The following is a 27,628-nucleotide window of genomic DNA, read 5'->3' as shown; positions in this document are numbered from 1 at the left end:
AAATTCCAGGTTTTTCCAGGATTCCAGGTTAAGTGGCAACCCTGAATAATTTATGTTTAAAGAATCTAATGAATTAATATTGTTTATCGTAGCTGTAGATAGATTAGATAGGTGTGTATCATAGTTTATATAATTTAGTAAGAAGCTACCTTTATTAAAAAAGCTTAAATTACAATAACTACTTTTAAAAAATTCACATGACGTGATAAACAGCCTCGGAAGAAAAATTGTTAAATTAAACAAAATTTTAACAAAATTACGCGCCTCAACTTGAAGTAGAACGAGTTTTGCTTAACTATTACAAGAGCAATGTACAGCCCGCGGGGGACCTGGCCCACCAAGCAAAATCCCCTACTTGTTTCTAGCTTGAAACAAATAAAACGGAGTCTTTTTTTTAATTTTGATAATAATTAGAAACTTATCTATCATTTGACTTACAGTACACAATAGTTTGTAATAATTTATGTCTCTATCAATACTATGATGAATTTTAGAGTACAACTTTGATTATTTATGTAAAAACTTTGGTCCGCAGTATTTTTTTATGATAAAATTCAACACATAATTATATCTACATACAAAATCGATAATACTTCTGAAGAGACATATGCTGGGTATACTTACTGGGTATTCCCATCCGCGCACAATTCCCACTATATTTTTTTTAATATCACTGTCATCCTTATTTATTACTCTTGGTCGGTGAATTGGCTCTCGGATTTGATCGGGTGGGAATTGTGCGGCTTTTCATCTACATAAGTATTGCTGTTGGACAAAATCAAAAAGTGTTGAGGTAAATTTGTCACAAATGGTGATTGGAATAAAATATGCGGTTACATTCTCAACTTTTAGGAGTTGTTAAACAAATTTCTGTAAAACTCAAAATATTTTAGTTACTTAGTAGTTACAGTATTTTTGTATTGAAATTATTTTTTATTCATTAAACATACTTAAGTACGGATTCCTTTCTGTATAGCCTAAAAAAATGTTAGATCAAAAGTTTAGTTTAATTTATTTAGAAAGTACAACAACTAAATTTATAAGCGTTTATTTTAATCACGCCAATACGAAATAAAAACAAAACAAAGGTTTCCACTTTTTTTGTGAAAACTAAAACAGCCATCAGTAAAAGTTGGCCGCACATTTTTCTACCGTAAAATTTCTTAAAGCCCATTAAAATTCTAATCCAACGTTTTCTTAATGAAAAAATTCCTATTTGAAAAGTAAACAACTAAATGGCGTATTTTAATTTACTAAAAGCAACTGGTTTCTAGCTTGTACTAAAATCAATAATAAAAACGGAAAAAAAGCTTCCATCAAGAAAAAGTAAATTATCGATAAAGAAAATCAGTAACACAACTAAAGTTGACTTGGTTAGTAAATTTTAAAAATTAGTGGATAAAGTAGTAAAAATTTTAGACCTTAAAAGCAACAAAAACTCATAAAATGTAGCAAGAGAAAAAAAGTCAAGTAATTTCCTATAACATTTAGCTTTAATTGTGGAAGTAAAAATTTACACCTTATGAGAAACTATATGTTAATTTATGTCAGTTATTTCATTATGAATCAGCAGTTACGAAAAAATTTTCAAAACCTTATTGTTCCCTTATTAATACTTATTAATTTGTCAAACTAAAATTCTTGTTTAAAATGTGCGAAAACTATTTTAAATCAAGAAAAAAGTTGGATATAACATATTAAAAACATTAACAATGGACGTTGTACAATAAAAAAGTAAAAGTTTGTAAAAATACAATTAATTATCAACCTAAAACTTACAGCTGTAACAGCCTAATTAAACTAATTTCAGAAATTTAAAGTTAAAAATAAATTCAGAATAGGAAAAATACTACCCGTAGATGATTTAATAAAGCATATTTAACTACTCTAAATGTTTGTGTTTAACCAAGTAGAGTAAAAAAGAGAAGTTTATAATCCATTAGCATTAACCTTCCCTTAAAGCACCCATGTAAACTTAGATTGATAGATATTTGTAAATATCGAAACCCCGTAAGCATAAATATAACTTAAAAATCCCTTAGCTTAAAAATATAATATAGTTAGATAACTAAATGATTTTAAAATAAGTTTATACACAAGTCAAAAAATCCCCACTATATCCCAATATTTCCTCTAAATTGTTCAACCTGGGTTGCAGCAGGGTTACTTCAAATTTTAAAAGAAAACCATAAAAACACAACAATTTCAAATAAGAAGATACTCTTTTAAACAAAGATAACAAAAAAAGTTTGTAAAAAAATTCATACTAAGTTTTAATTCAATTTATATAAAACCCCATGTTGCAACCCCCATGTTGTCTGATCAACCGAGGTCGGTTCTCCTGTAGAAGAGGATGTAGGGGGTCATCTTTTCGTCATGCTTGAGCACGTCCTTAACTTCCCGCACTATTTCGTCGTCGTAGCGCAGCCAGCACTTCAATCTGTGCGAATGTATATTTAAATATATGTTATAAAATTTATTTTATTTTCAGTAAGGTTTGCGTATATATATGCAATATGTGTGATTTTAACATGTTGGAAAACGCTTGCATCAATTTGCAGAAGGCTTTGAATCTAGCATTTGAATTCATCAATTATTATTATTTAATTATAAGCATTATTTAAGCTTAAATTGCAAAAGGGTATTTTAAATCTTCAATAAATATTAGGATTAAGTGACAGAAGGAAACAAAAAAGTAAAATATGAAATATTTTTAAAACGCTAACAAGCAAAAATTTGTCACATATTGCAATATTTTTCTTATTTTACATCCTAATGCATTTCTACAATGTACAAATAAATAAAAAACAATTATAAATAAACAATAAACATTAAAAATAAACAATTACCCGATATGGAACACGTCGGCTGAGTAGTGTCCTTTGGTGCACTGGTTTCCGTGGTGGTGCAAAATGGCGTACAGCTTGTAAGAACGCTGCTTGAAGTCGTACATCGACCTCGCCTTCTTCGTTATGTGTTCTGTGAATTTATTAAGATTTATTTCTAACAACGATGTAATCGTACATTGAAAGTGCTTTTTTCGTTACGTGCTCTGTAAGTGAATAAAATAATAATAAAACTAAAAAACGGAAACTATACACCCATGCTTCTTAACAATCGGTTGAGATCAGGACTATAAAGCGTCAATTTTTACTTATTGTTTCCCTATTGCTTCTTTTAAAAACTTAACATATTCCCAACAATACCTTTTTCAATGATAAGTTCAAAGTTAAACTTAACTCAGTACTTGAATCATTTTAAAATAAAAAAAAATTATATTAAACAAAAAAAATATTCTGAATCCAAACCTTTCTCAATGACAAGCTCGGTTTTGAATTTAACCTCGTCGTTTATTTTGACATTCTTTCCGTTCTGGAAACTGAACCTCTTCAATTGCACGATGAAAATTGGCGGCAAAACGTCGATCAAGTTCTGCATTCTTTTTGCGGGGCCAGCCTGTGAAAAATATTTTGTTAATTGATTATACTTATTTTTTCATCAACTCATATTTTAATATATTTTATAAACGTTAAGTTTTTTATTATTTTTGCAGGACCCGCCTGTGTATAATAAACAGTATAAATGTAGAAGTAGTTTTTAGGTCTTATTTATTATTTAATATTTTTTGAACGTCAATCGAATTCTGCATTCTTTTTGCAGGACCAGCCTAAATAATAATTAATTAATTAATTAACAGTTGTTGAATATTCAAGAAATTTTTCAAAGGTTTCTACAACATGATAAAAATATTCTCTCAGGTTTGTTATATTTGTTGGCACTCTAAATTTTATTTACAATGTTGATAACTTTTAAACGTCAATCTCACTTGATCCTGAAGTACTTCCTGAGTAGTACACTTGTTGATTAATTAACTGAAATAACAAAACGATATTAAATTATCAAAATAATCAAAATCTTACGTGATCTTGCAGCACTTCTTGCGACGTGTACTTGTTGATCGCTTGCGTCAGCGTGTTGACGTCACTGATGGGCAACTTCAAGCTGAAGAACGGATCCTGGATGGCCCTGGGTTTCTGACCGTACTGGTGCTGGGACGTCGAGATGGTTCCTTGGAAGATGTCGGTGATCGGTGACCTGTGAAAATATAAACTTTAATCGTTACAAGTGTTTTAATCAACTTTAAGAGTAGTACTTTAAATCCCTGATTGAGATGTAAGTAATACAATTTAGTTAGTTTACATTGAACCATTTTAATAAAAAAATAAATGCTAATAAAAGATCATTGCTTGGAATACGTCACTTATTGGTTATCTGTTTGGTCGAATGTTTTAATTATCAAGTTTTTTATTTAATTAATTCATTAAACCTAATCTGTTCTTAAAGAATTTTTATCGATGGCAAAGTTCATTTGCCTTAAAGAGTTTTTGATGACAATTTTTTATGGATGTGTTTAAAATGATAACGTGTAATAAACTTTTTGGAACATTTACACTTTAGCTTGTCCTTTATAAAAGTATCACTTATACCATGAAATATAATAGTATTGGTTTAGTACAGGGGTCAGCAAACTGCGGCCCGCGGGCCACATTAAAATTTTTATTCAATTATTTTAATATACTAATATTCTCGAAAACACAAAAATAAAATTTTAGTGTTATATTTAAAGGATATTCTATCGCCTTTTTTTTTTTTGTTCAAAAAAATTGTCTATAAATACGTTTTTTAAAGCACGTAAAAAAACGTTCTTTTTTGACCTACCGACCCCTGGTTTAGTAAAACATCTGTGTAAAACATATAATAATATATAACATTGGAAATTAATGAATTTAAGTAACATATTTTTCTATTTAACTTTTTCAAAAAAAAAAGAGTTTTTGCTAATTTAAAAAAATAAATTTACAATAGCTTAAATTTTTACTTAATTATTGATATATTTCCAATGTTTACAAAAACAGAGTTGCCACAAAACATACAGATCTAAAATATTGACTTTTCTAATTCAATTATTAATAAAACTGATTCAAAAATACGTAACAAAATACTTAAATGTTTGGTTCTATACCGAAAATGCAATTAAAGCTTTTAAAAAAGATGAAATAAGAAAACATTGCTTTTTATAAAACAACTTTACCAAGTGCAGTTTTTAGTGATGATGAACTTTGTTATTAAGAGCATGGTTATATCAAATTTCTTACAATAATTTATTTTTCATTGTTTTTAATGATTTTTTATTGACTTTGTGGCAACCCTGCAAGAAACTATTTGCAAAGAGTTCTAAAGAGTTCTTGATCGTAAATTTGGGCGAGGTGAAACAATTTTATTTCATCTAAATTCAAAGTATTACTACGTTTATTTTAGATATAATTTGTTGAAGACATTTTTCACAATCATTCAAGATTTAGTTTTTCACAATCAATTAAACCAATGAATGATATTATTTTCTTACATTTTGTAAAATATTACATTTATTCATTTAATGACAAGTTTTTCTAATGTATGACAACTTTTTTATTTATAAAGTATTTAAAATCTGTTTTTGAACCAACATCACACTATTACGTTAAAATGAAAACGTACAACTGGCTTATTAAAATGGGAAATATTAAATTGCTTGTAAGGAAACATAATTAATTGGTGAAGTAATCTTATCTTAAACTTCAACACACTTGAACTTTGAGCTAGCTATAAAACTTGGCAATTAAAGTAATTTCACAATGCAAATCAATCACCAAATTCATAAAAGTAATATTTGCATTTCATTATTAATAATTTTTTTTTTAATGTTTACTATTCAAATTAAAGAAATATATAACATTTCAGGTTTAAATGGCTTTATTAGTTGTTTATAAAATCTTTAATGTTTAGAACATTTAATAGGTAATGTTGTTATCAAGAAAAAACGTTATAAAATAATACTTAACTTAGATTTGGTTTAGAAATAGTCTAAATGAGCTAAAAATTTGTACGTAAATTAACAGGTTAATCAATCTTGTATAGAGTTATACTGTTTACATTTTTGATAAATTAAACATTTCCTAATAAAAAACCACTTACTGCAACAATAACTTAATAATTAATGATTAATAATTTAGTTTCATCTACTTACTATTAGTAGGGAATTGTTATGTTTTTTTTCATTAACATAAAAAACTTTAACTAATTTAAGTTGGCCTTACTTGATGTAAAAACCTACTTAACACAAAACAGTTTGAAAAAAATTAACTTAACAACTGATTATACAAGTACCCACCACCTAACTAATAACCAGCCAATTGATAAAAAATACCTCCATATTTTAACTATTGGTACAGGGTAAGCTATTTCTATTTAATTAATTGAAAAAAAAAATTTAAATAAATGCTTAATAATAGCTTAGACAACAAAGTGGCTGACATCACCTTACTTACTACCAACAGTAATAATATCAAAACAACAATTAATTTTAAAACATTTAAATATTTATTTTATATCAACAGTAAAGTATATCACTGCCATCTACTAACTTGGGTTGTTCGTCCTTCCTAGTTTGAATTCCTTTCTTCTTTGTGACTTTCTCCCAATCTCCCGAATCCTCATCGGCATCCAACTATAATATTTTGTTTTATTATATTATAAATATAATCCACATTTGACAATTTGCTGTACTTAAAAGCAAAAATTTTGATAGTTTTTGCTTTATTTTATTATACTTCCAAGTAATTGCTTAAAGCTTATTGTTGTTACTATTTAACTAAAAACTTATCTTAAATTGCTTGAGCTGTACAATTTAATACTATTTTAAAAAATAGACCATTACGACGATTTATTTTCACTTGTAGCTACTTTAACTAAAACATTTATATGGTAAATGTAAAAAAAAATATTTTGTTCAACTTTGTTGTTAAATTGTTGCATAGACATGTCGTTATAGTTGTTATCATTTAAAAATATAATTAGTTACATCTATAATACGTACTTAGCTTAGTACACAAAAACCTTTTTTTATTGAACTGCAATCTACTTTAATAAGATAAAACTCATACTGCCATCTTAGTTCAGAGCTATTAAAAAGTCAATTTAGGTCAAAAGCACAAAGTGAAAAATTAATATAAACTTATTATAACTAACACAGTTTCAAGTATAAAGTTATCTATGCAAGGTAAAGTTTAATCATGTTTAAACATGTAAAAACCTGTTATGCATTACCTATGACTAACATAAAAATAAGTTAAACAAGCTACGCTGTGATTAAATGTATTTATCATATTTTATGTATAAACAGAATTTTTAAATTTCACAATGTTTCGCAATAAACGACTATGAGATTTTTAATATGATAATATTACATAACCAGCAGTTAAACTATGATTGCCATTGTTTAATTTTAATACTTAATAAATACAATAAATACTTCTTAGAAATTGATAACACTTCTTTTTAAGTATAGATTAAACTTTTTATCTTTAAAATGTAGTTTTAAGTGAAACATTCATACATTCATAAAAATGCACTGTTATGCAAAATAATTAAGATTTCAAAAATTGTTTACAGCGTTAAGTGTTAAAACAAAAAACTTATCAATTTTAATACTGATTTCGTGTTTATTTACTAGTCAACTTTCAATTGAATAACTGCTGATTTATAAACTCAGCAAAACTAAGTTTGTATACTCAAACAACTATTAGAGTGATAATATCATAAATAATTAAAGTTACTAAAACAGTTATTTTCTTCACTTATTAAAACATTTCAAATTGACTTAGTCTGTTAACTGCAGAGCAGTTAGTTAGCGAAAAATCTCCTTAATGCTTCAAAGTCTTGAGGTCATGCAATTAAAACTGAATGACTAACGGGTTCGAACTTACAACAACATTTACTGTATTTACCTCTCAAAATATTTGAGATTGTAATTTTTATTAAGGTATAAACATACAATTAGGTTTTTTATCTGATAGCTACTTTTTACTGGTGCTCTAATACTGCTTATTCTATCAGTTTTCAGGTAAAAATAGATATTTTGTTAAATACTAAATAAGTTTTTAAATAAGTGTAGATTTTTATAAGATAATAGGTAGAAATTTTTTTATACATTTCAGCCTGAGAGAAATTTTAGGCCGTAAACTTTTTTTTGAATATCCTGATATACCTAAAATAACTCTTTTGATTTTTATTGTCGGATTTTTGAAGGTCTGCTAAACTCTTGAAACACAACACACAGTAAACAAACTGACCTCATCAACTTTTTCTTCCTCCTTGGTAATTTTGACAATTTCGTCGTGAAGTCCGTTCAACATGAAATTGAGAAACTCGTCGGCGTCTTCTTGTCTCCCCTATAGAAAAAAATTAATTAAAATAAATATTATATTTTTAAAAACAGATAGCAAGATATATTATTTTATTCTATTTAACGTAACAGCTTCTTCTTGCCTTCCCTGGTATATATAAATTTATATTCAACCGTACTAATTTTTATTGCCCTCCCAATTATTGATTGCGTTATGACAAAAACTTAATTTTGTTCATTTATGATTCCGATTGACTGTCCTACATGGGTTATGAAAAGAAATATACATCAGAGTTTCTCGAAGTGAGCAATAATCTTCAAAGAAGCCGAGGGGGGAGCCCACAAGGCCATAATTTGAAACGAAACTTAGATTGGATATTTATGAGTTGATAATGAAGAGCAAAAAAAAGGTTTTAGGCCTGTTAGAAGGGGTTACTGCTTTTTTATTTTTTTTTTCAAAGGGGAGCATTAGAATACTAAGTTGAAAAACACTGGTATACATAATTAGTTTATTAACGTATAATTTTTATAATCATGGTTTTGAATGTTAATATGTTAGTACATTTTTGCACCAGTTAATAGTAAAATTTTTCAAAACAAATAGGTAATGAATGTCAATAAAACTTTATTAATGTTGTCACGTTCTCATATAATTTTGTGTTAACTTTTTTGTAAATTAGTTATTCAATACTTCAAAATAAGCACCGTTTTTAAAAATGTTTCTATAAACATTTTAATCAAAACCCAACACTCTTAAGTGGTTTAACTATAACTTATAAGTAGCTACATTTATGAGAACTTTTATATTACATATTTATGAAAAAAATAACAAGATCACAAACAGCAATTTACTCTCACATGTTAAATTGCAACACCTTTTCTTTGTTTTATCAACTATATAGCACTATCTTTTTAAGCAACATATAACAAAAGATTTTTCTAATAACTTATTTCTTACTAAACCTTTTGAAACGGTTCGGCACCTCATTTGCTGTCTCAATTTATAAAATAGACTGTTTTGTTTTAAAATCAATTTTATTATACAGTATACAACAGTTTTTTTACCGACTATTTTGAAAAGGTTAGGTAATTCTTCAAAACACATAGCTACTTTAAACTAGACTGCATAAGTATCTTTTTTTAATAATTTAAGACTATCAACCACCCCTTTTTAAAGTGGTTAGGTGCAGGTTCAGTCAAAAATATACTTAAAGAATATTTTATATTTACAATACTGAATAAGTTTTATATAACTTTATTTAACTTATTTTAAAAAACCAACACTTTTAGAATTATTGGGAGCTGTTTAAATCAATAAATATATATGTACTTAGTTTTCATTTTTAATCAATACTGTACAATACTTATTTTTTTCAATTTTTTAACCACCAACCCTTTTAAACATGTTGGGTTCTATTTCAATCAGCTTGTCGTAGATGAACTTGGGATCCAAATTTTTACCCAAGCAAATTTCGCCCTCCTTGCGTTGGGTGTTGTCCTGGTACGGCAGCTTCCTGAACTCGGAGAATAACCGGACTCTGTTATGATTGAAATTTTTATACTTATTTAATATACAACAATTTATTTCATGTAAAGTTTCTTGTAGTCGAAAAAAATAGCTGGATTATGTTAAAAATCTTGATTCTAAAGCTTAGTAATAACTTAAAGACTTGCCAATGGCATTTTATTTAAATCATTCAATAGAAAATTAAAATGAAGCGAATCTTAGATAAAGATAGGTAATTGTTGTAAATTTATGACTAACAAAAATAAATGAAAATTAATACAACTAAAACATTAAACAACTAAATAACTTAAACAACTACCAAAACATATAGTACTGAATGAGACTTCTTTGTTGTAAATAAAACAACAATTACCAAATATTATATAACTAACAACATATCGAGAACAGGGGTGCTCGAGTGGGGCCTGTCTTCCTTGTTGTAAACATGCATGTTTTTGAGGAGGTTGAACAAAGGAGGGCAGGCTATCAGGCATTGCAGGGTCTGAATATTTTTTTTTAATTACAAAGTTTAGTATATACTTATTCAATAATATAGTCCTATTTACCTTAATAACTAACATAGCTTTAAAAGAATAAAAGTAGTAAAAAGATAATAAATACTTATTCATGTAACATTATAGAGTATTAAATTAGCAATTAAAATTCTATTGATACATACTTTAGTTTGTTAAATTATAATTACGCACAATAATTTACAAAAAAATTCAAACTTTTTATTAAATCAGGTAGTGCAAAAATAACTTGCGTTGCTTATTTGGCATTTGTATCACCTGTATTTTTAACCAAACTAACTAAACATTAATATAATCTATTAAATTTTATGACAGTTTTACATCAACAAAATGTGAATACAAACTCACAGAGTTGACGTAGCAGTTGGAGTTTTGGTTGAGAATTCCCCTGGGGATCAACGCTTGCGGCTTGTGAACCGGTATCGTGCCCATAATGTGATCTGAAAATTAGGTATTGTGAACTGAAATTAAATGTTAAAACAATTTTGCATTGACAGTTTTCCCTATAAACTTTAAAATTATATTTGTTTCAAGTTGGGATTGCTACTTCAATAAATCACATTATAAATTTTAAACTTATTTTCACATTGATTGCAATCACCATACTATTAGTAGTAGTACAGCAAATCAAGTAGCCATAAGTGCGGTAAAAAGTGCAGATAATTGTAGCACATTACTCAGTAGCACAAATTTATAACTGTATAACTTGGAAAACCTAAGTTGAAATTAAAATTTTACTTCATCAGTTTTTGTTATTCACAAGCGTCAAAATATCAACTTAAAAGTTCTAACTAATATTTTCAAAACAAAAAATTTATGTTATATATATTATAATTTGAAACCTGCGTAATTTGCAGCTTGATGGTCATCCGCGCTGCCGTTTACCTTACAATCCCCGTTTTCCATGTTAGGTGCTTTCCCGTTCATCTTGGGCGCAGTCTTCCAACCGTTTTGCTGCCTTGGAACTGTCTTGACCTTCAAAGAAAAAACAGATTAGTGTTTATAAAAAATAAAAACTCCAATTATAATTACATGCTTTCTTAAATATTAAAAATATTTTTTTACAAACTGAAGTATTACTATTCAACCTTTTACAAAACTCAAAAAACATATATTTATACCTTAAAAATAATAACTCAAGAAATAACTTGTGTTTAAAAATTGTTGTTTTATATGTTTTCATTGTACCAAAAATGTTTACAACTTACTTCAACTGGCTTTGCAACCTTTACTGGTGCTGGTTTCGCAATTTGGGGGGTTTTATTGTTGAATAGTGTGTTCCACTGCTTTGGCACACCTTGGGCTGAGCCGTTGATTACCGGGGCGGGCTTGGGCTCCGTCTGAATGGGTCCTGTTGGCACATTGACCTTTCGGGCGACAACTTTCGATTTGTTGACGTTGGTGGCAGTGACCACCTTGGGGGATTTTTTTTCTGCAACAGTGGGAAGTGGTGATTTTGACGGGGTGGGGGGTTTGGAAGCAACTTTCTCTACAACCAATGGTTTTGCTTTAACTGCAGCAGAAGGGCCGGGAACCAGACATTTTGGGAGAGAAGGGGGAGAGGAGGGTAACTTTACACTAAAAGTTTCAATAGGAGTTTCTGTCAAAGAATGGATTACCAGGGTAGAAGGCTCAGTTTCGGGGTGCTTAACAGCTGCGGGAGCTTCAACAACTGCAGTTTTGGACTCACTGGGAACATTTTTGACAACTGGAGTTAAAGCGGTGTTTGCAACTCCGTTCGTGTCTGGCAATTCTTCTTTCTCCTCAGTTGACTCTTCGGCCTCGTTGTCTTTGAAGAAGAAGCTCACAAGGTTCATTCCTGTGTGTAAAAAAATATTTGTTTATTAAAACAAGTAGATGTCAAAAGTATTTGATTTATTAAAAACCACTGTTGTTTGGTAAATCATACAAATTATCTGGTACAGACGCGTTTGTCAGATTATAATTTTTGCTTCTTTTGTGTTAAGTTGTTAATTCATGAGCATTTATACAAGTTCTGGTGGTTAATGTACATTCTTATTTCTAACTTTTATCATGTTTTTTGTTGACAATAAAAAGTACAATACTCAGGGTTGCCACTTGTTTTTTCAAAAATTTTTCCAGGTTTTTCAAATTTCTTCAAGGTTTTTAAAAGTAAACATTTTTGAGTCTATTTTTAGTTTTAAGCTAATTTATATATAAGAAACTGTGTTTAATAGTATATAAACATTGAAAAGATACTGTTAAGTTACTTTAAATGTTTTTTTAATAAAAAAATTTTTGATGATGACAAAAAAAATTTATTTATATGCTAGATTTTTTGTGTCAAATCAAAATTTTACTACTGAAAATGTTAAAATTATTTAAAATTCCTGATTTTTTCATCAAAATTCCAGGTTTTTCCAGGTTTTTTTTTCAAAATATCTCAAATTCCAGGTTTTTCCAGGTTATTTTTGCCTAAATTGTCAAATTCCAGGTTTTTCCAGGTTTCCAGGTAAAGTGGCAACCCTGAATACTATTAGAATAGAAAAACAAATAAATTCTGTAATTTATTTTTAATAATTAAACTTGGAACATGTTCTAATAAGTAAATAAAAAATATAAATGGAACTGGCAAAATTGACTCAATCTTAAAGGCTTTAGGTAATTTGTGACAAGTCGATATCTGAACTGTGTTTGAAAAAAGTTTTTGTTTATCAGTTGATAAAGACTTTTTAAGGATTGAACTATAATATCTATTTATAAAAAAAAGGTTCGTAGGACAAACAGGCACATAAAATTCTAATGTTATAAATTGTTTTTTTATCTATCAACTATAGTGTGTATAAGTGCAAATTAAGTAGAACTATTTTAATCCCAATTTCAACCTAATCTACCAAACTGTATAAATTTCCATATTTTACTAAACTAAAATTCTAACAATCACATTGGTAACAAAAAAGCTTTAAAAAGGCAACAGGGGTAAGTAAATTTTATAACAACTTAAAGCTTTTTGTGGACTTAAAGTAAGCTACAATTTACTACACAGCTTTTTAATACTTAAACTAACTTTTAAGATAAAGCAGGATATTTACATTTTTAGAAAAACAACTCAAATTTCCAGAAGATGCTGTGAATATATATAGAATACAGAAGAAGATATGCTGAATATAGATATATAAAATCTATATAGATTTAATATATAGAAAACTTTGTTTTCAAGTATTTTTTATGACTAAAAAATGTTTTTTATTAAAAAAAAAGGTCATAATTCCTTATGACAGAATTACTAAATATTGTAACAAAAATTTCCCTCAAATTTGAAGGATTAATGTGTGGTGCTTTAAACTTGAGTTTGTATAATTTTAGAAATTGTCTTAAGTGATTTTTGTTTATTCACAGTTTTAGATTTATCTTCCCTTAAGGACTATTGGACCTATTGGACTCTCTGACCTAGGTATATTGCAAAAATTGATTTGAATATTACCAGGCTGTAAATATAAAATTGTAGCTTTGTTGAAACTCTTCAAAACAAAATCAACTCATAAAAATAGCGATTTTCTTGGTGTGGCCTCATATTGTGAGCTGTGTAATTTGTCGCAATAGCTACAATAAATAATAGCTTTCTCTATTTCTTTTCATGAATTTGAAAATTTTGTTGCATGCATGAATAAACCAAAAAAGCTTTAAAAAAGAAATACTATTTAATGGAATACTTTTTTATTTTCCAATATTTTATTTTTTGTTAACTCTCAAGGGTTTTGATTTAATTTGAAATAGTTCTCAACCCTTATATTAACTGTAACAAGAGATTTAAAATATATTTGAACATAACTTTAATTGCAGATATAAGTACACTTCATAACCGTTAAACCAAACACTTTTTTTTTAATTCAAATATCAGTATTATGTAAACTTTACTAACCACTGGTTTTCCATGGGACCTGCAAAAACATATATCAAAATAAGTATGAAAACTAATTTATAAACTGTGTTAAGTATCATATTTAAAGTTGTTAAAACAAAAACAGAAAGCTGATGTATAAAAACGAAGTACCTATAAAGAAATAAAAATAAAAATAATAAATTTTATACCCTTTTCCTGATTCAGGCAAAATGAGAATGGCGGTTTTAGTTTATAAAAATGGATTGATACATGTCAATAGATAATAATATGTAATGTAAACTTTAGTAATTAAAAAGGTTTAATAAAGACCAGCTTTTTTTAACTAATTATTTATTAAAACATAACTTAATAACACAACTATAACTAACCCTATTTAAATTATCTACATGATAAACTTAGTAGTTGTTTATGTTAACAATAACTATAAATCAGCAATAAAACTTAAATACTATAAAAGATTATCAAATCTGTTTTTGAATTTTAACTTCAAAATTATCTTTTTTATGTTATACACATTTTGTAATAATATAAACTTATATTAAGAACTATTTTATTTCTTACCTTAACTTGATCACTGTACAACTGTATTTCAATTTCATCTTTATCAGTGAAAGATCCAAACTGAAAAACAAATTTATTAGTTAATTTATTGTCCAAAATGTTATAAAGTTATTCAGATTACAAACTACAATTAAAATGAATAAACTGATATAAAGTGTTACGATGCTTCATTGAAACACAATCTATGCATTTTGTATCAAAAAGCTTTCCAAAACTACTTTACTAAATTATTTTTGTCTAACTAAACCTTCTTGAGGAATATTCTAAATAACAGTAATTTCTTTAAAGAAAAGTTTTAAAAAATGTTTTCTATAAGATATAGTTAATATTTTTTTATTGTTAGTCAAACAGTTTGAAATTTCAAATAACTTAAAATTGGTCTATCAAAAATATAGATTAGACATTATAAAAATAATAATTAGAATTATTACTATAATTCTAATTAATAATTACTTACAAAAAACCAAACATAATCTTAATATGTTAAAAGTTATATAAATTACTCACTTTAATATCTGGGCAACCTGATACTTGACCGAAACCAATCTAAAAAAATTTTTTTATTAATAAACAAGTAAGTTAATATTAAACAAGTATTAAAATTTTGTAATTCTATAAGGCAAAGATTTAACAAAATTAACTTAGTTTTAGGTTTTTATACTTTGTTAATAACTTGGTAACCAAAATAGTCTTCACAACTAAAACTTCAACAACAAATTTATAATTTAATTTTTAACACAACATTTCCTTGAAATTATTTTCTTATAGAGAATTTTTTTAATTGACAACTTCATACATTTTATTTTCAACTAACTTTGATATCAGACTTGGTGGTAGACATTCAGTATTATTTTGTGTGTGAGAGGGATAAAAGGGTAAAAAAAGCTTCTATTAAAAATGACCTGAAATATATGATAATAAAGATATATTGTTGGTTAAAATTGTTTAAAAAATATAAAAAATCTTAGGTCATTTATTTAAATTGAATTACTTAAATATATCTGACAGAATACTTATTTTGATTGGTAATTAATTTATTATTAATTCTGCAATTTTATTTTTTCTCATCATTCACTTTAACAACATAATGGAGACAATAACTAGAAAATATTATAAATATAAGTGTTTTTTTTGTTTTAGGAAAAGCTACTAGTTGCCATTCTTTTTAAATTAAAACTGTATTAAAGACCTAAAATTGTCCTTAGTGACCTTAACTGTCTTTATATACTAGCTTTTTATAAACTGAAACAAACTGACAAACTGGCTTTAGTCATCTTGAGTTTTTAATTTCAAACTAGCTTGAGTTAAGGGCATTGGGGGTAAAATAATTTTGATTTTACATATAGGCTTTTATATCAAAGCTTTTAGTATACTTTAAGATGCTTTTGAGAATTTTTAGAAAATATTCAATTAACTTTTAAGACATAACAAGTTTTGTAAAAAATTCTGATACAACAATATGGAATCAAAAATTTTAAAAACCAATTTATTAAGAATTTTGAAAAACTAATAAAAATTTATCTCCTTCTTTATTTTAAAGCAATATAATTTAAATTTTCAGGAAATGTACTTTTCAATACTACAAATAACCTGTACGGAGCTAATTATTTTTAACCATAAAAAAAGTATGACCAAAATCTAAAAAACTTTTTTTTTCACAAAAAATTAAAACTGTGTTTCTTACAATTGTTTAAATTTATTTAAGATTACTCTAAAATAGTTTTGATGCAATTTCCCTAAAACTGAAGGAGATAGATTTTTAATGAAATAATCTATTTTTGTCCTTTTAGTTTTTACCTCCTATAAAGAACCTATTGAATACTCTTAACTTTGATCTCTTATATCTCAAAAGTTACTTTGAATTTTAACAAGCGGTAAAAAGTAACAAGTGCTTATCTAATTATGTAAAAAATAAGATTAAATTTGAAAAAATAAGTGTATTACCACCCTCTAAAAAACTGTTGAACCCATACTATGGACTTATTATTTTATGTGCCGTAAATTTGTTTAATTTAATTAACAAAAAAACTATAACAGGGTGGCAAACAGTTTTTGAGAATTTGTTTTCTGAATTTCATTTTGGTTTTTGAAAGTACATGTTTTATGATCTATTATTAGTTCATCATTAAATTCAAGGTAAAAAACTGTGTTTAACAGTATAAAACATTGAAAAGATACTGTAAAGCTTTTCAGTATTTAATACTATTTTAGTAACCTTTTCAATACAGGTTTTTCCAGGTTTTTGTAATTTTTGTTAAAAGTTCCAGGCTTTTTTTTCTTAATTTCTCAAACTTAAGGTTTTTCTAACCTAATTTGTGAAACTCCAGGTTTTTTTAAAGGATATCAGGTTTAGTGATTTTTAATTCAGATAATTAGATTTTTTTGTAAACAGTTTTGTTTATTCAAATCATTAACATTCTATACAAAATATACTTTAAATAAACTTAGAGTGTAATAACTAATGATTACAATGCTACTTATGTCAACTTGTCTTTTACAAGTTGACCTCACTTTTTAGAGTTTTTCTTAAATATCAGGTTTTAAACAGTTAAACAAAATGTCTTTAATTTGAAAATCAATAATTGTAAACTAAGTTTAAGAGGAGTCAACTATTTTTTCTACAAAAATTAAAACTGACCCATAAATGCAAGTATGAACTATAGGCCAGTTTTTAAATAATGAAAATTTTATTTTGAAACACAGCAATCTGTGTAAAAAGTTTCCAGTACAAAGTTATGGATAACAGTATTTTTTTAAATTTCATCTTAAGTTTACAAACTTGAAAAACCACATCTACTTATTTACTACCAATATCAACTAGTTTATTTACAGATGAACCTCAAATTTTTAGGGAGAGTTTCTTACAATATTCAACAAAAATCTGTTAGAACAAACTATTTATAAATAAAAACTTTTTAACCAAAATGTTTGTTTTGCTCAGATATTATTATTTTAGTTAAAATTTAAAATTTCCATTCAACATATTTTTATAAGATCAAAAAAATAATGAAGTGAAATGGGTTCAGAAGAATTCTTTAGGTTAAAAAGTCTTATTTTGAATTTTTAGTTTGAGCCTTCCTTAACAAACCAATAAAACTCTCAAAAGTTAATTAATATAAAGATTTATCTCAGAAGTTAACTTAAATCTTGAAAACAGTAAAAAGTAACTGGTAGCAAGGTTGCCACTCTTAATTGTAATTGGAAAAAAGAGTTTAAGTGAAATCAAAAATGCCTGAGTTTATAAGAGGAGAAAGTTAAAAAAGTAGTTAAATGTGGTAGAATAGAAAAACTGAAAATATTTACAGTTAATTTAACTTGAGTTATTGTAAATTATTAATGCAAGCAAAGCAATTAATTTTTAAAAAACTAGATTTAAAAAAAATCATTGATTTGTCTGCAATAAAAACTAGCCAAGATTTTAAAAATATATCAAATACAGCCATATTATAGCATAAAAAACAGAGTTTTCATAAGTATTTTAGTTAACCTGAAAATTATCTAACTAGCTTTAGCTCGGGCTGAGATTTTTTAAACTTTACTAATTGTATCTAATCAAATTTCATTGTCTTACATGTAAAAAATATTAAAAATTCCGGTTCTTAAGTTATTTGTTCAAAATTTTAGATTTCTCCATGTTTTTAAACTTTTATAATTTTAATTTTTTTTAAGGATTCTAGGTTTTGTGGCAACCATGTATAATGCAGGAACATTCCTGAAAATTAGAGGTCAATTGCTTAAAAGTCTAAGAAGATAGATTGAAGTGATTTTTTTTTACTCTAATAGGTGAGTAAAAACATATATCCCAAATTTTTTTATTGCAAGCTTTTTACACAATATTCTAAGGGGTAATTAATTACAGCTTGTGAAAAATATTTTATAGTAGAGAAGTTGAGCTTTCAATTAAGGGCCCATGTTAATTTGTGGAAAATATTACTTCTCCCCAACTTTCAATAATTATTGAAAATATATAACAAAAAAAAATTGATTTTTTTGAATAAAAACAGCAGGATTTAGTATTTTAAACTGCATTGACTTTAAAACTAACAGATGAAATTTTATAAATGTTTCATAGAAATATATAAATTTTGCACAGTATACTTAATCTAATACATTTTTCCCTTGATCCATTCAACATGCAAAAAATCATATCACTCCATTGTGACCTTATCTTATTTTTCATATTTTTTAATTATATGCATTTAATAGTATTTAATTTGTATATTTTTAGATAGGTTAATACATTGATTTTTAGAGACAAGTTTTAAAAATTCTAAAAACATATTGAGTATGAAAACTAATTTTTAAAAAAAGTTATAGTTAAAAATAAAACAATAATTTAACCACATGCTTATGCTATTAAATTAAATGAAAAATCAACACTGTATTTCAAGGTTGTGATATTTAAATTAACCATATATATTTAAATTGTATGTTGTAGTAAAGTATTAATAATATTCATCTTCTTTGTCATAATTTTAGTGAAATTATAGACTATATGGCCATGTAAGTATAAGTTTATCATAAAAATTAAAAAATGCTGTAAACATGAGAAAACAAACATAAGAAAATCAATGAGGTAAGTTGAATGATAAAATAATGTTTGATAGAAACTAACTTAAAGTTTGGTAGTATAAAATTCTAATAAGACCTTTAGCTTTTATATTAATTTACTTGCTTATCTAATTTAGGTACTAAATTTAAGATTTACAAGTTATTTATTACAAACTGTATTATATACACAGAATATATATTTTGTTTACACAACATTTACAAAACATAAGAAAAAATGTTTAACACTCCAAACTTTTGTCAATGTATTGGTGTTGACTTGTTGGTCATCTAGCTACAAATAATTTGCTTATATTTTTTTTATAATAACAAAAACTTTACAGTTTACATTTATAAATGAATTAATCATTATTTAAATTTAAAGAAATAGCCACTCTCTAATAGACTCATTTCTGCTAACAAAGACAAGAAAATGTCAAACATGAAAAATTAAGTAATGTTTCAGTAAATTTGGTAAAAATGATAAGAAAAATCTATTAAATTTAAATATTGACTGAAAAATCAATTAAATAGACAATAAAAACAGTTTATGTATCCACTTAATAATACATCCACCCAAATCTGTCCAGTATTGACTGAAGTATGTGCAATTGAATTTTCAACCCAAAATAGATATTTTAAACTAACCATATACAATCTGAGTTTAATTTTCAGGATTGACATTTATGGCTTTTTTACAAAATGTCTTCAAAAAATTCACATACTTACAGTACAGTATAATAAAAAAAAACTAATTTCTTTGAGTTTGTTTGCTAAAAGTGACTCTTTCAGTTTTTTTTTTTTAGAAATCGAAAAATTTAAAACTTCTAAAATGTTTTAAATATAATGAAAAAACAAAACATCGGACTAAAGTAAGTATTTTTTGATTTTACTTAATAACAGCAAAATGAACTAAATATAACGAACATCTTACTATACTACTAGATATTGCTACTAGATATTGGCTATAAGTTTAATTTTCAAGCGTGACCATAGTAATCATTTTTATTTGATAAGTCAGCAAAAAATTCTTTTTTTGATGTGATTTTTTATTTCAACTTTAAAAACTTTATTATTTTGCTTAATTTTAAATATTTTAGAGTAACGGATATTAGGAATAAGGGTATAAGTAAAACAAAAATTAACAAAAGCTTTGAGAAAAATTGCTGACTCATCAAATTTGCAAATCACACTGACCTTTAGGTTTACTTTCCCTAAATAGTAGTAAAGTAAATACATTAAAAAAACTTTCTTATTCAGTTCAATATGTGTTGACACTAAGTAAAGTTATTAATTCAATAAGTTAGAAATTTAACTCTTAGAATTTTCAAGTTTGTATTACAAAAAAATAACCAAAACATTCTGATTTTAATATAGCATCTGAAAACAAGACTATTTGATAAAAAGTAATTGAAAATAATATTATAAATGTAAACTAATAAACTTTACTAATTATTTTAAAAATTATTTGAGTAAAACTACTCAAGATAAAATATTAACAAAAACTATTCAGTTTTTTTTTGAGTTATATTATCAATAAGATATTTAACTTGCTATATACAGGATTGACAAATGATTTCGGCAAATATGCTACAGGTTTTCAAAATTTACTCAAGGTTTTTAAAAGTACATGTAGGACACTTATGCAAAATCTTATTTTGCCTTGTGTCCAAATTTTGATAACTTAAAGAAATTAATGTTAATCACTTGATATTATTTTTTTAACAACAAATAAATATAGTAAAATTAATTCCCAAAAAAACTATTTTTCATAAACAAAATAAGTGCTAGTTAAAATGACTTTTGTCTTTGATTTCTTGATTGAACTGGAAATAGCTTGTTTATGGGTGTGGCTAAGGGAAAATGAGAGAATCAAATGATAGATCAAGTGATCTACAGTCCAAAGTCCAGGAAAATGAGAGAATCAAATGAGAGATCGCGTGATTATTGAAAATTCTAGAAAAAGAATCGAAAAACTATAAATACGCCCAATCAGAGCGTGAAGCAGGTCATTTACCTCGAAACAAGCACGAAGCGACACTCTGCTGCTCGCAAATTTAAGCGTTAGCCGCCATCTTGGAAAAGCTAGATGACACCCGAGAAAACCTTCTTATACAACAACGTCGACGGGGCGAACAACTCGATTTGAGTTGTTAACGTGCCATAATCATAAGCCTACGCATACTGTAGCAGACAACTTTTTGGATCAATTTGAACACTGAATTCCACGATTGAGTCCACAGCGTTCAAAGAAACAAACTTGAACATTCATCTTATTGAGCAAGCCCACACAGATTGTGGCGTCAACCTTAGCTATACTTCTACGAACAAGTTGTTTTCATACTTTTAAATAATTCTGTCGTAATATTTATACATATTTATATTATCGTATCTACTTACTATTGTACTTGTATTGTAATATTTATACATATTTATATCATCGTGCCTATTTATATTGTATTTTATCGCCACGCTCCGATTACGGGAAGGAAACAGAAGAAGATCAAGCCACGTACATCAAGATTCTGTAAACGAGACGGACCAACGTCGAGTGCCAGAAACTGAGCGACCGGAGACCAATGACACGTCTCCAGTGACACGTCAAGGAGGGAATCCAGAGCACGTTTTCCTTCTAATTGTTAACTTTAAGTGTTTAGACTTATTGTGAGCTGTTATTGCGTTTATTTGTACATAATAAAACAACATTACTTAGTTTTATTATATTTAGTCATATAAGTTATATAGTTATGTCCTTAAAACCCCTAAAAAAGGCATTAGTCTTGAAAGTGTCACGCACACAAACGTGCACCGAAATGAGTTGTTCCGAGACTACTGCTAACCTGAAATCTGATGAGATTGTCGAGCCTGAGACCGAGGCAATTTCGAAGGAAATCAGTGAGGCTCCTAGTCTGGGTAACAATATACACACTAGGCCTATTTTTAGTTTAACGTTAAGTTTAAGGTAAAAAAACTGTGTTAAATAGTATGAAAACCTTAAAAAAAAACATTAAAGCTACTTTAAATGTATTTTCAGAAAAAAAATAAAGATGACAAAAAAATTTTATCTATATGATAGTTTTTTTTGTTTTAAATCAAAACTTTACTACTTAGCATGTTAAATTGGTTATACTTCCAGGTTTTTCTAGGGTTTTTAGTGATATTTGTCCAAAACACCAATTTTTTTTTTTCCAAAATATCTCAAATTCGAGGTTTTTCCAAGTCTTTTTGAAGCCCATCTGATCGATTTCCGCCCGAATCAATTCCAACCCGATCAGTTCCCACCCGAATTAATTCCAACCTAATCAATTTTACACATCATCTTTTTGCATGGAGAATTAACTTGCATAGTGTCAGTTTTTCATAGGTGTAACTTTCCCACGAATTATCACTTTTTTATAGTGATGTACCGGACTCACTATCCGGGTCCGGGTCCGGCCGGATATTGCCATTTTTGTCTGATATCCGGATCCGGTCGGATTCTAATTTAAAAAAAAGTTCGGATCCGGTTCCGGCCGGATTCTAGTTCGAAAAAAAGTCCGGATCCGGTTCCGGCCGGATTCTAATTTGAAAAAAAAATTCCGGACCCGGATCTACTTAGTAAAAAAGAGCATACTGAAAAGTTTTTTTTTTTCAAAAACAAACCCTGTGTAAATTAATAAGAGTATTTTTCGTCAGTTAAAATTAAACACCTACCGTGATTGGCTCATTTTGTACACTTGATTAATTTACATTTGTTTACATTTAAACTATGAAATAAACATTTCAGAAATTCAACTCTTTACATTTGTTTTAAAAATGAAAAAATTGGAATGAATACTTGCATTACTTATTGTTTAAAGTTGAGCTCAGAGAATATTTAGAGTTAATACGGTTGAATGTACGAGCGAATGAGAATCATATGACAAAATTTTTCAACCTAAATACTGATGCAACAATACATCAGAACATGACAGGCAGTTTATATGTAAGCAGTTAGTTAGTTTGGTGTGCAGCTTGAAGCAACAAAATATCTTGAACTTTTTTGTGAATGCTTATTGTAAGTATTGTTTTGTTTTAAAAGTGAATATTTCAACTGGTGTTTAATTGTTTAAAACATTTAAGCTAGGTTTATAGTTTGATAGTTTATTAAAAATTTTACAGTTTCTTATTTACTAAAAGTTTTATTTAATTTTTAGTTTATTGTTTTAAGTCTTTTGATAAAGATTTAAATAGCTTCCAGTTTTTAAAGTGTTACCAAAGTAATTAATAACTTTGTATATGCAAGTATTTCTTGTTGTGTTTTATATGAAAGATTCATCACTCAAAACTGTCGTGTCTGATTATAGAAAGTAGTCTCAGTTAGAATTTAGTATTTGTTAGATATCAATTAAATAAGGTAGGATTTCATTATGATGGATAGTACTAGTAAGTTAAGTGTACCACAATCAGTCCACGACTTTACTACCAAATTGTCAACCTTTGCTAGCTGTTCTACTGATTATTAGAATAAAGCAATTTTTCAGTTTTTAAAAATCTCATTCTGACTCAGGCTAGTTTATACTATTGATGTACCGTACTCACTATCCGGGTCCGGGTCCGGCCGAATATCGCCAATTTTGTCTGATATCCGGATCCGGCCGGATACTAATTTGAAAAAAAAAGTCCGGATCCGGTTCCGGCCGGATTCTAGTTTGAAAAAAAAGTCCGGATCCGGTTCCGGCCGGATTCTAATTTGAAAAAAAAGTCCGGATCCGGTTCCGGTCGGATTCTAATTTGAAAAAAAGTCTGGACCCGGGTCCGGCCAGACCCGAAATTGTAGGTCCGGTACATCACTACGTTTTTTATGACTGCACTTTGCACAGAGCGTTCTGTTTAAATGGCATCAATTTTTTACTAGTGCTATATTTTGCGGCTGTCATTTTTTAAAATAAATTTGATAAAACTAAGCTGACGAAACTTATCTAAATTCATACATAAAAGAACATAAACTAAAATTATATTAAATATAATGAAAAAATATAATTTAAATACATAATTAAAAATCGAGGTTCTAGCGTATTTTTGTGCGTCTGTGTAGCTTAGACAAAGTCAAAGTCATCTTCAAACTGAATTCTATTGAAGAATTGAAAAAAAATTGACAAGCAAAAATTTTATGATTTATTTTGTGTCTTATAGGTGTTTTATTTAAAAATAAATTTTAATTAGCATTAAGTATTTTTTTAAGTTTAGTTTAAAAATGTTTTATACTGAATAAGTTACAGATTTTGTTAATAAAAACTTAATCATATATTTTAAGATTTATTTGGAGTTTTTAAGGTTTATGAAGTTTAAATTCAACTTAGTTTAATTTTTGTTATATATATAGCTTTTAATCGATGAACAAAATTTAAACTGTAAAATAATGTTATCTGTGTAAAAGTGACAACTTAGTCAAAAGTGACGTCATGCATATATGGATACTCGTTTAAAAGTGACGCTTTGTGCAAAAATGAAACCCGTAACTGACGCCGTGCAAAAAAAGATTGTTACAAAAATGACTAACAACTTAAGTGAGAATTAATCGAGTGGGAATTGATCGGGTGGGATTTGATCGGGTGGTAAATGTTAGTATAGAACTGAAAAAATCTCTGTCATATGTTTTTGTTGACTAAAATTGAGATTACACCAAGCATTTAATTAAAAATTTTAGGGTTTTGGTCTTGATTTTTTTTATAATTTGTGTACTATTAAAACTTATTAAAAAATATTGAAAATTAAGAACTTTTAGTACAAGCTTACTTTTATGCTCAGTGTTTAGCAACTTCTAATTAACTAGATCTTATTTTAGAATGATTATGGTATACTATGAATAACATGCTTTTTTTACTAACTTACTTTAAAATTTAACTATCGGCTGCCTGCGAATGACTTTTTGTCGAAAAACTGGTCCGTTATTTGTAAAAAGTTGCATACTTCCGTACATCTGCAAGTATTATAGCTGACCTATTATTTTTTAATATATTGTTTGAAACAATATAAACTTATATGAATTACTAAAATTTACTTTATAAAGTTGCCCTACTCGATGCCAAGACTAATCTAATTAATAATTTTTGTTTTGAAATAAATTTTTGGAAGACTTTCGTTTGATATTTTTTTTTACAGGCTAACGTCCAAGTTCATAGTATAAAAAGTTTGACGTTTTTTAATTACTGCTTCTTGAATTGCAAACATTTTATCTTATTGAATTTATTCTATTTAACTATTTGTATTCAATAAGATAAACTAAACTTTTACTTTTCCATTCACTTAATAAAATATAATAATTTAACATTATAGCTAATCCATTAACATTTTTATAATTAATATATACAAAATCAAGTTAAATCAAAACTTTATCAACCAAAACAAAAGTATAACACAATGAAAGTAATAAACAAAACAAATTAACTAAAACAACTTTTAAGTACAAAAACTTATTTCTGTATAACAAAACAAATACATAATTGTTAGTTGCTGATTTGTTATTTACTAGCAGCTCTTGACAAGCTATACACAAAATCAACTTTGAATGGATTGTTTCTTAAAGACCATCTGTCCTGAAGTACATCGTAAATATTCACATACCGGACTTTTTCGTTAACAATTTCTTGGATAACAATGATCTTATAACCAATATTAACTAATGATGCATGTGTGCGACCGAACTCTTCGAATTCAATCATTTTTTTGATGCTAGTAAATTTTCTAGACCTACTATCAAATACTTCAAAATACCAACGTTTAAACCCACCAATAACAAACAATTTGTTGCCTACACTCACTGCTTTATGACCACATTTTCTATTTACCATTTCAGGAAAGCAAGACCATTTGTTTTCATGATGATCGTATGCTTCTACTGATTTTTCAGGCAGTTTATGAAACCCACCAGTAACGACAATTTTACCTTCAAAAACCGCACACCCCATATCACTTTTGTAAATAATCAGCTTTGCTATGCGGATCCAACTACTTGTGATTACGTCATATTTTAAGCAAGTATGGTACCCGCCAAGCATGTTCTGCATAAACAAACAGGTGTGAAATTTAGTTCTTCATCTGGAAATTTTCTTTTCATTTCAGAAATTTCCTCGAGGATACTAATGTTGTTAAGTCTTTTTTGTCTTAACTGACTCCAGACATTCGAAATGGACAATAACGGGTTTTTTTCAACCTTCGAAGATGAACGTTCATCCTTAGTACGTCTCCTTAAAGTTGAGTACATCGTTTTTATGCATTTGAACGCCGGGTAAGTTGTCAGATAAACTTTTCTAGTAGAACCATCTTTATGAGTTTCGCAGACAATGATGTCAAAGTTTTTCTGGTCACAATACCTGACTTGGTACAAAACTCGAGGTATTTTTAGAACAAAATCGTTTGACATTATGTTAATACCTGTTATTTTAAGAAAAAAACGTTAATATAGAGTTCTTTAAAACTTTTATGTAAGTTTATGTAAAAGATTAGTTATCATTTTGCATATAACGCGGTTATTTTTAATTATAGTGACTTGTAAATTTAAGAAAAAATTTTTTAAGCTTAATTACTATGATGATTATATTTTCTAAAAGCTTTTATATTTATTTTCGATGATTCTGTTGTTGACTATGTTTAATATCAACAAACTAACGATTGTTTGCTTTATATCTTGACCTTAATATAAAATATAAATTTATGTCTAGTTTTGTAACTAAAAAATAAACTTTACATGTTTAATGCTTGCATAAGGTTATGCAGTTATGAGAGTAATTTATAACTAGCCTAATGATGGTAATTGATTTTTTTTTCAGATTGGTACTTATATGTTTTTTTGTCTTTTAGTTTACTAAACTATGCTAAATAAAATAATTCAATGTGTTTAACTTTGGTTTTTGTTTGCTTTAACTAGGTTTTGATATTTACACGTTTACACATTTAGCTTGTTTTATCAAGTTAATTAAACCTAAAAGTTAAAAAAAAAAGACAAACTTACTTAGGTCAAGCAGTGTAATCTAAAACTATATGCGTAAAATGAAGTTTAACAAAATAGTAATCAAGTGTAACTACTCAGAATTGATAATTAAACATTAGCTTAATTTAAACTTCTAGTTGTAGTAAATGTTGAAAAATAATAAATGTTATACTTATTGTTATACTAATAGTAATAGTTATTAAATGTTATACTAATTTTACTGGTAAACTCAAATAGTATATTTTTGCTTCTTAGCAAACAAAGTAAACTTTAGAGTTTTTTAATTGAAAAGTTTAATTTTTTTTATTCGATAGTAACATTAACTAAATTACAGCTTTAAATTCGGTAAAATAAAAACTGTTAACAGCAAGATCTTGTTTTACTAGTTGTTTAACAATAAATTTTTCAAGTGGTTCGAAAATATATTAAGTAATAGTAT

The 27,628-nt window shown here is 27.1% G+C and overlaps 1 protein-coding gene across 1 annotated transcript; it reads right to left on the bottom strand.

Annotated features, from left to right (window-relative positions):
- Nucleotides 1–1,140: 1,140 nt before the first annotated feature.
- On the bottom strand, nucleotides 1,141–15,594 carry LOC145831488 (ubiquitin carboxyl-terminal hydrolase 10-like). The gene is made up of 15 exons (XM_082938760.1): nucleotides 15,505–15,594; nucleotides 15,198–15,236; nucleotides 14,691–14,750; nucleotides 14,148–14,166; nucleotides 11,473–12,083; nucleotides 11,107–11,239; nucleotides 10,613–10,704; nucleotides 10,124–10,233; nucleotides 9,618–9,762; nucleotides 8,172–8,270; nucleotides 6,465–6,547; nucleotides 3,921–4,095; nucleotides 3,309–3,456; nucleotides 2,850–2,979; nucleotides 1,141–2,440 (listed from the first exon to the last, which is right to left on the bottom strand). The coding sequence occupies exons 1-15, from the start codon at nucleotides 15,529–15,531 to the stop codon at nucleotides 2,323–2,325; spliced, it is 1,989 nt and encodes a 662-aa protein (XP_082794886.1). The 5' UTR covers nucleotides 15,532–15,594; the 3' UTR covers nucleotides 1,141–2,322.
- Between the last annotated feature and the right edge of the window lie 12,034 nt (nucleotides 15,595–27,628).

Source organism: Thalia democratica, chromosome 3, assembly GCF_965202585.1.
Source record: "Thalia democratica chromosome 3, ktThaDemo2.hap1.1, whole genome shotgun sequence".
In the NCBI taxonomy this organism is placed as follows: Eukaryota; Metazoa; Chordata; class Thaliacea; order Salpida; family Salpidae; genus Thalia; species Thalia democratica.
This window is presented reverse-complemented; position numbering and strand designations above follow the sequence as displayed.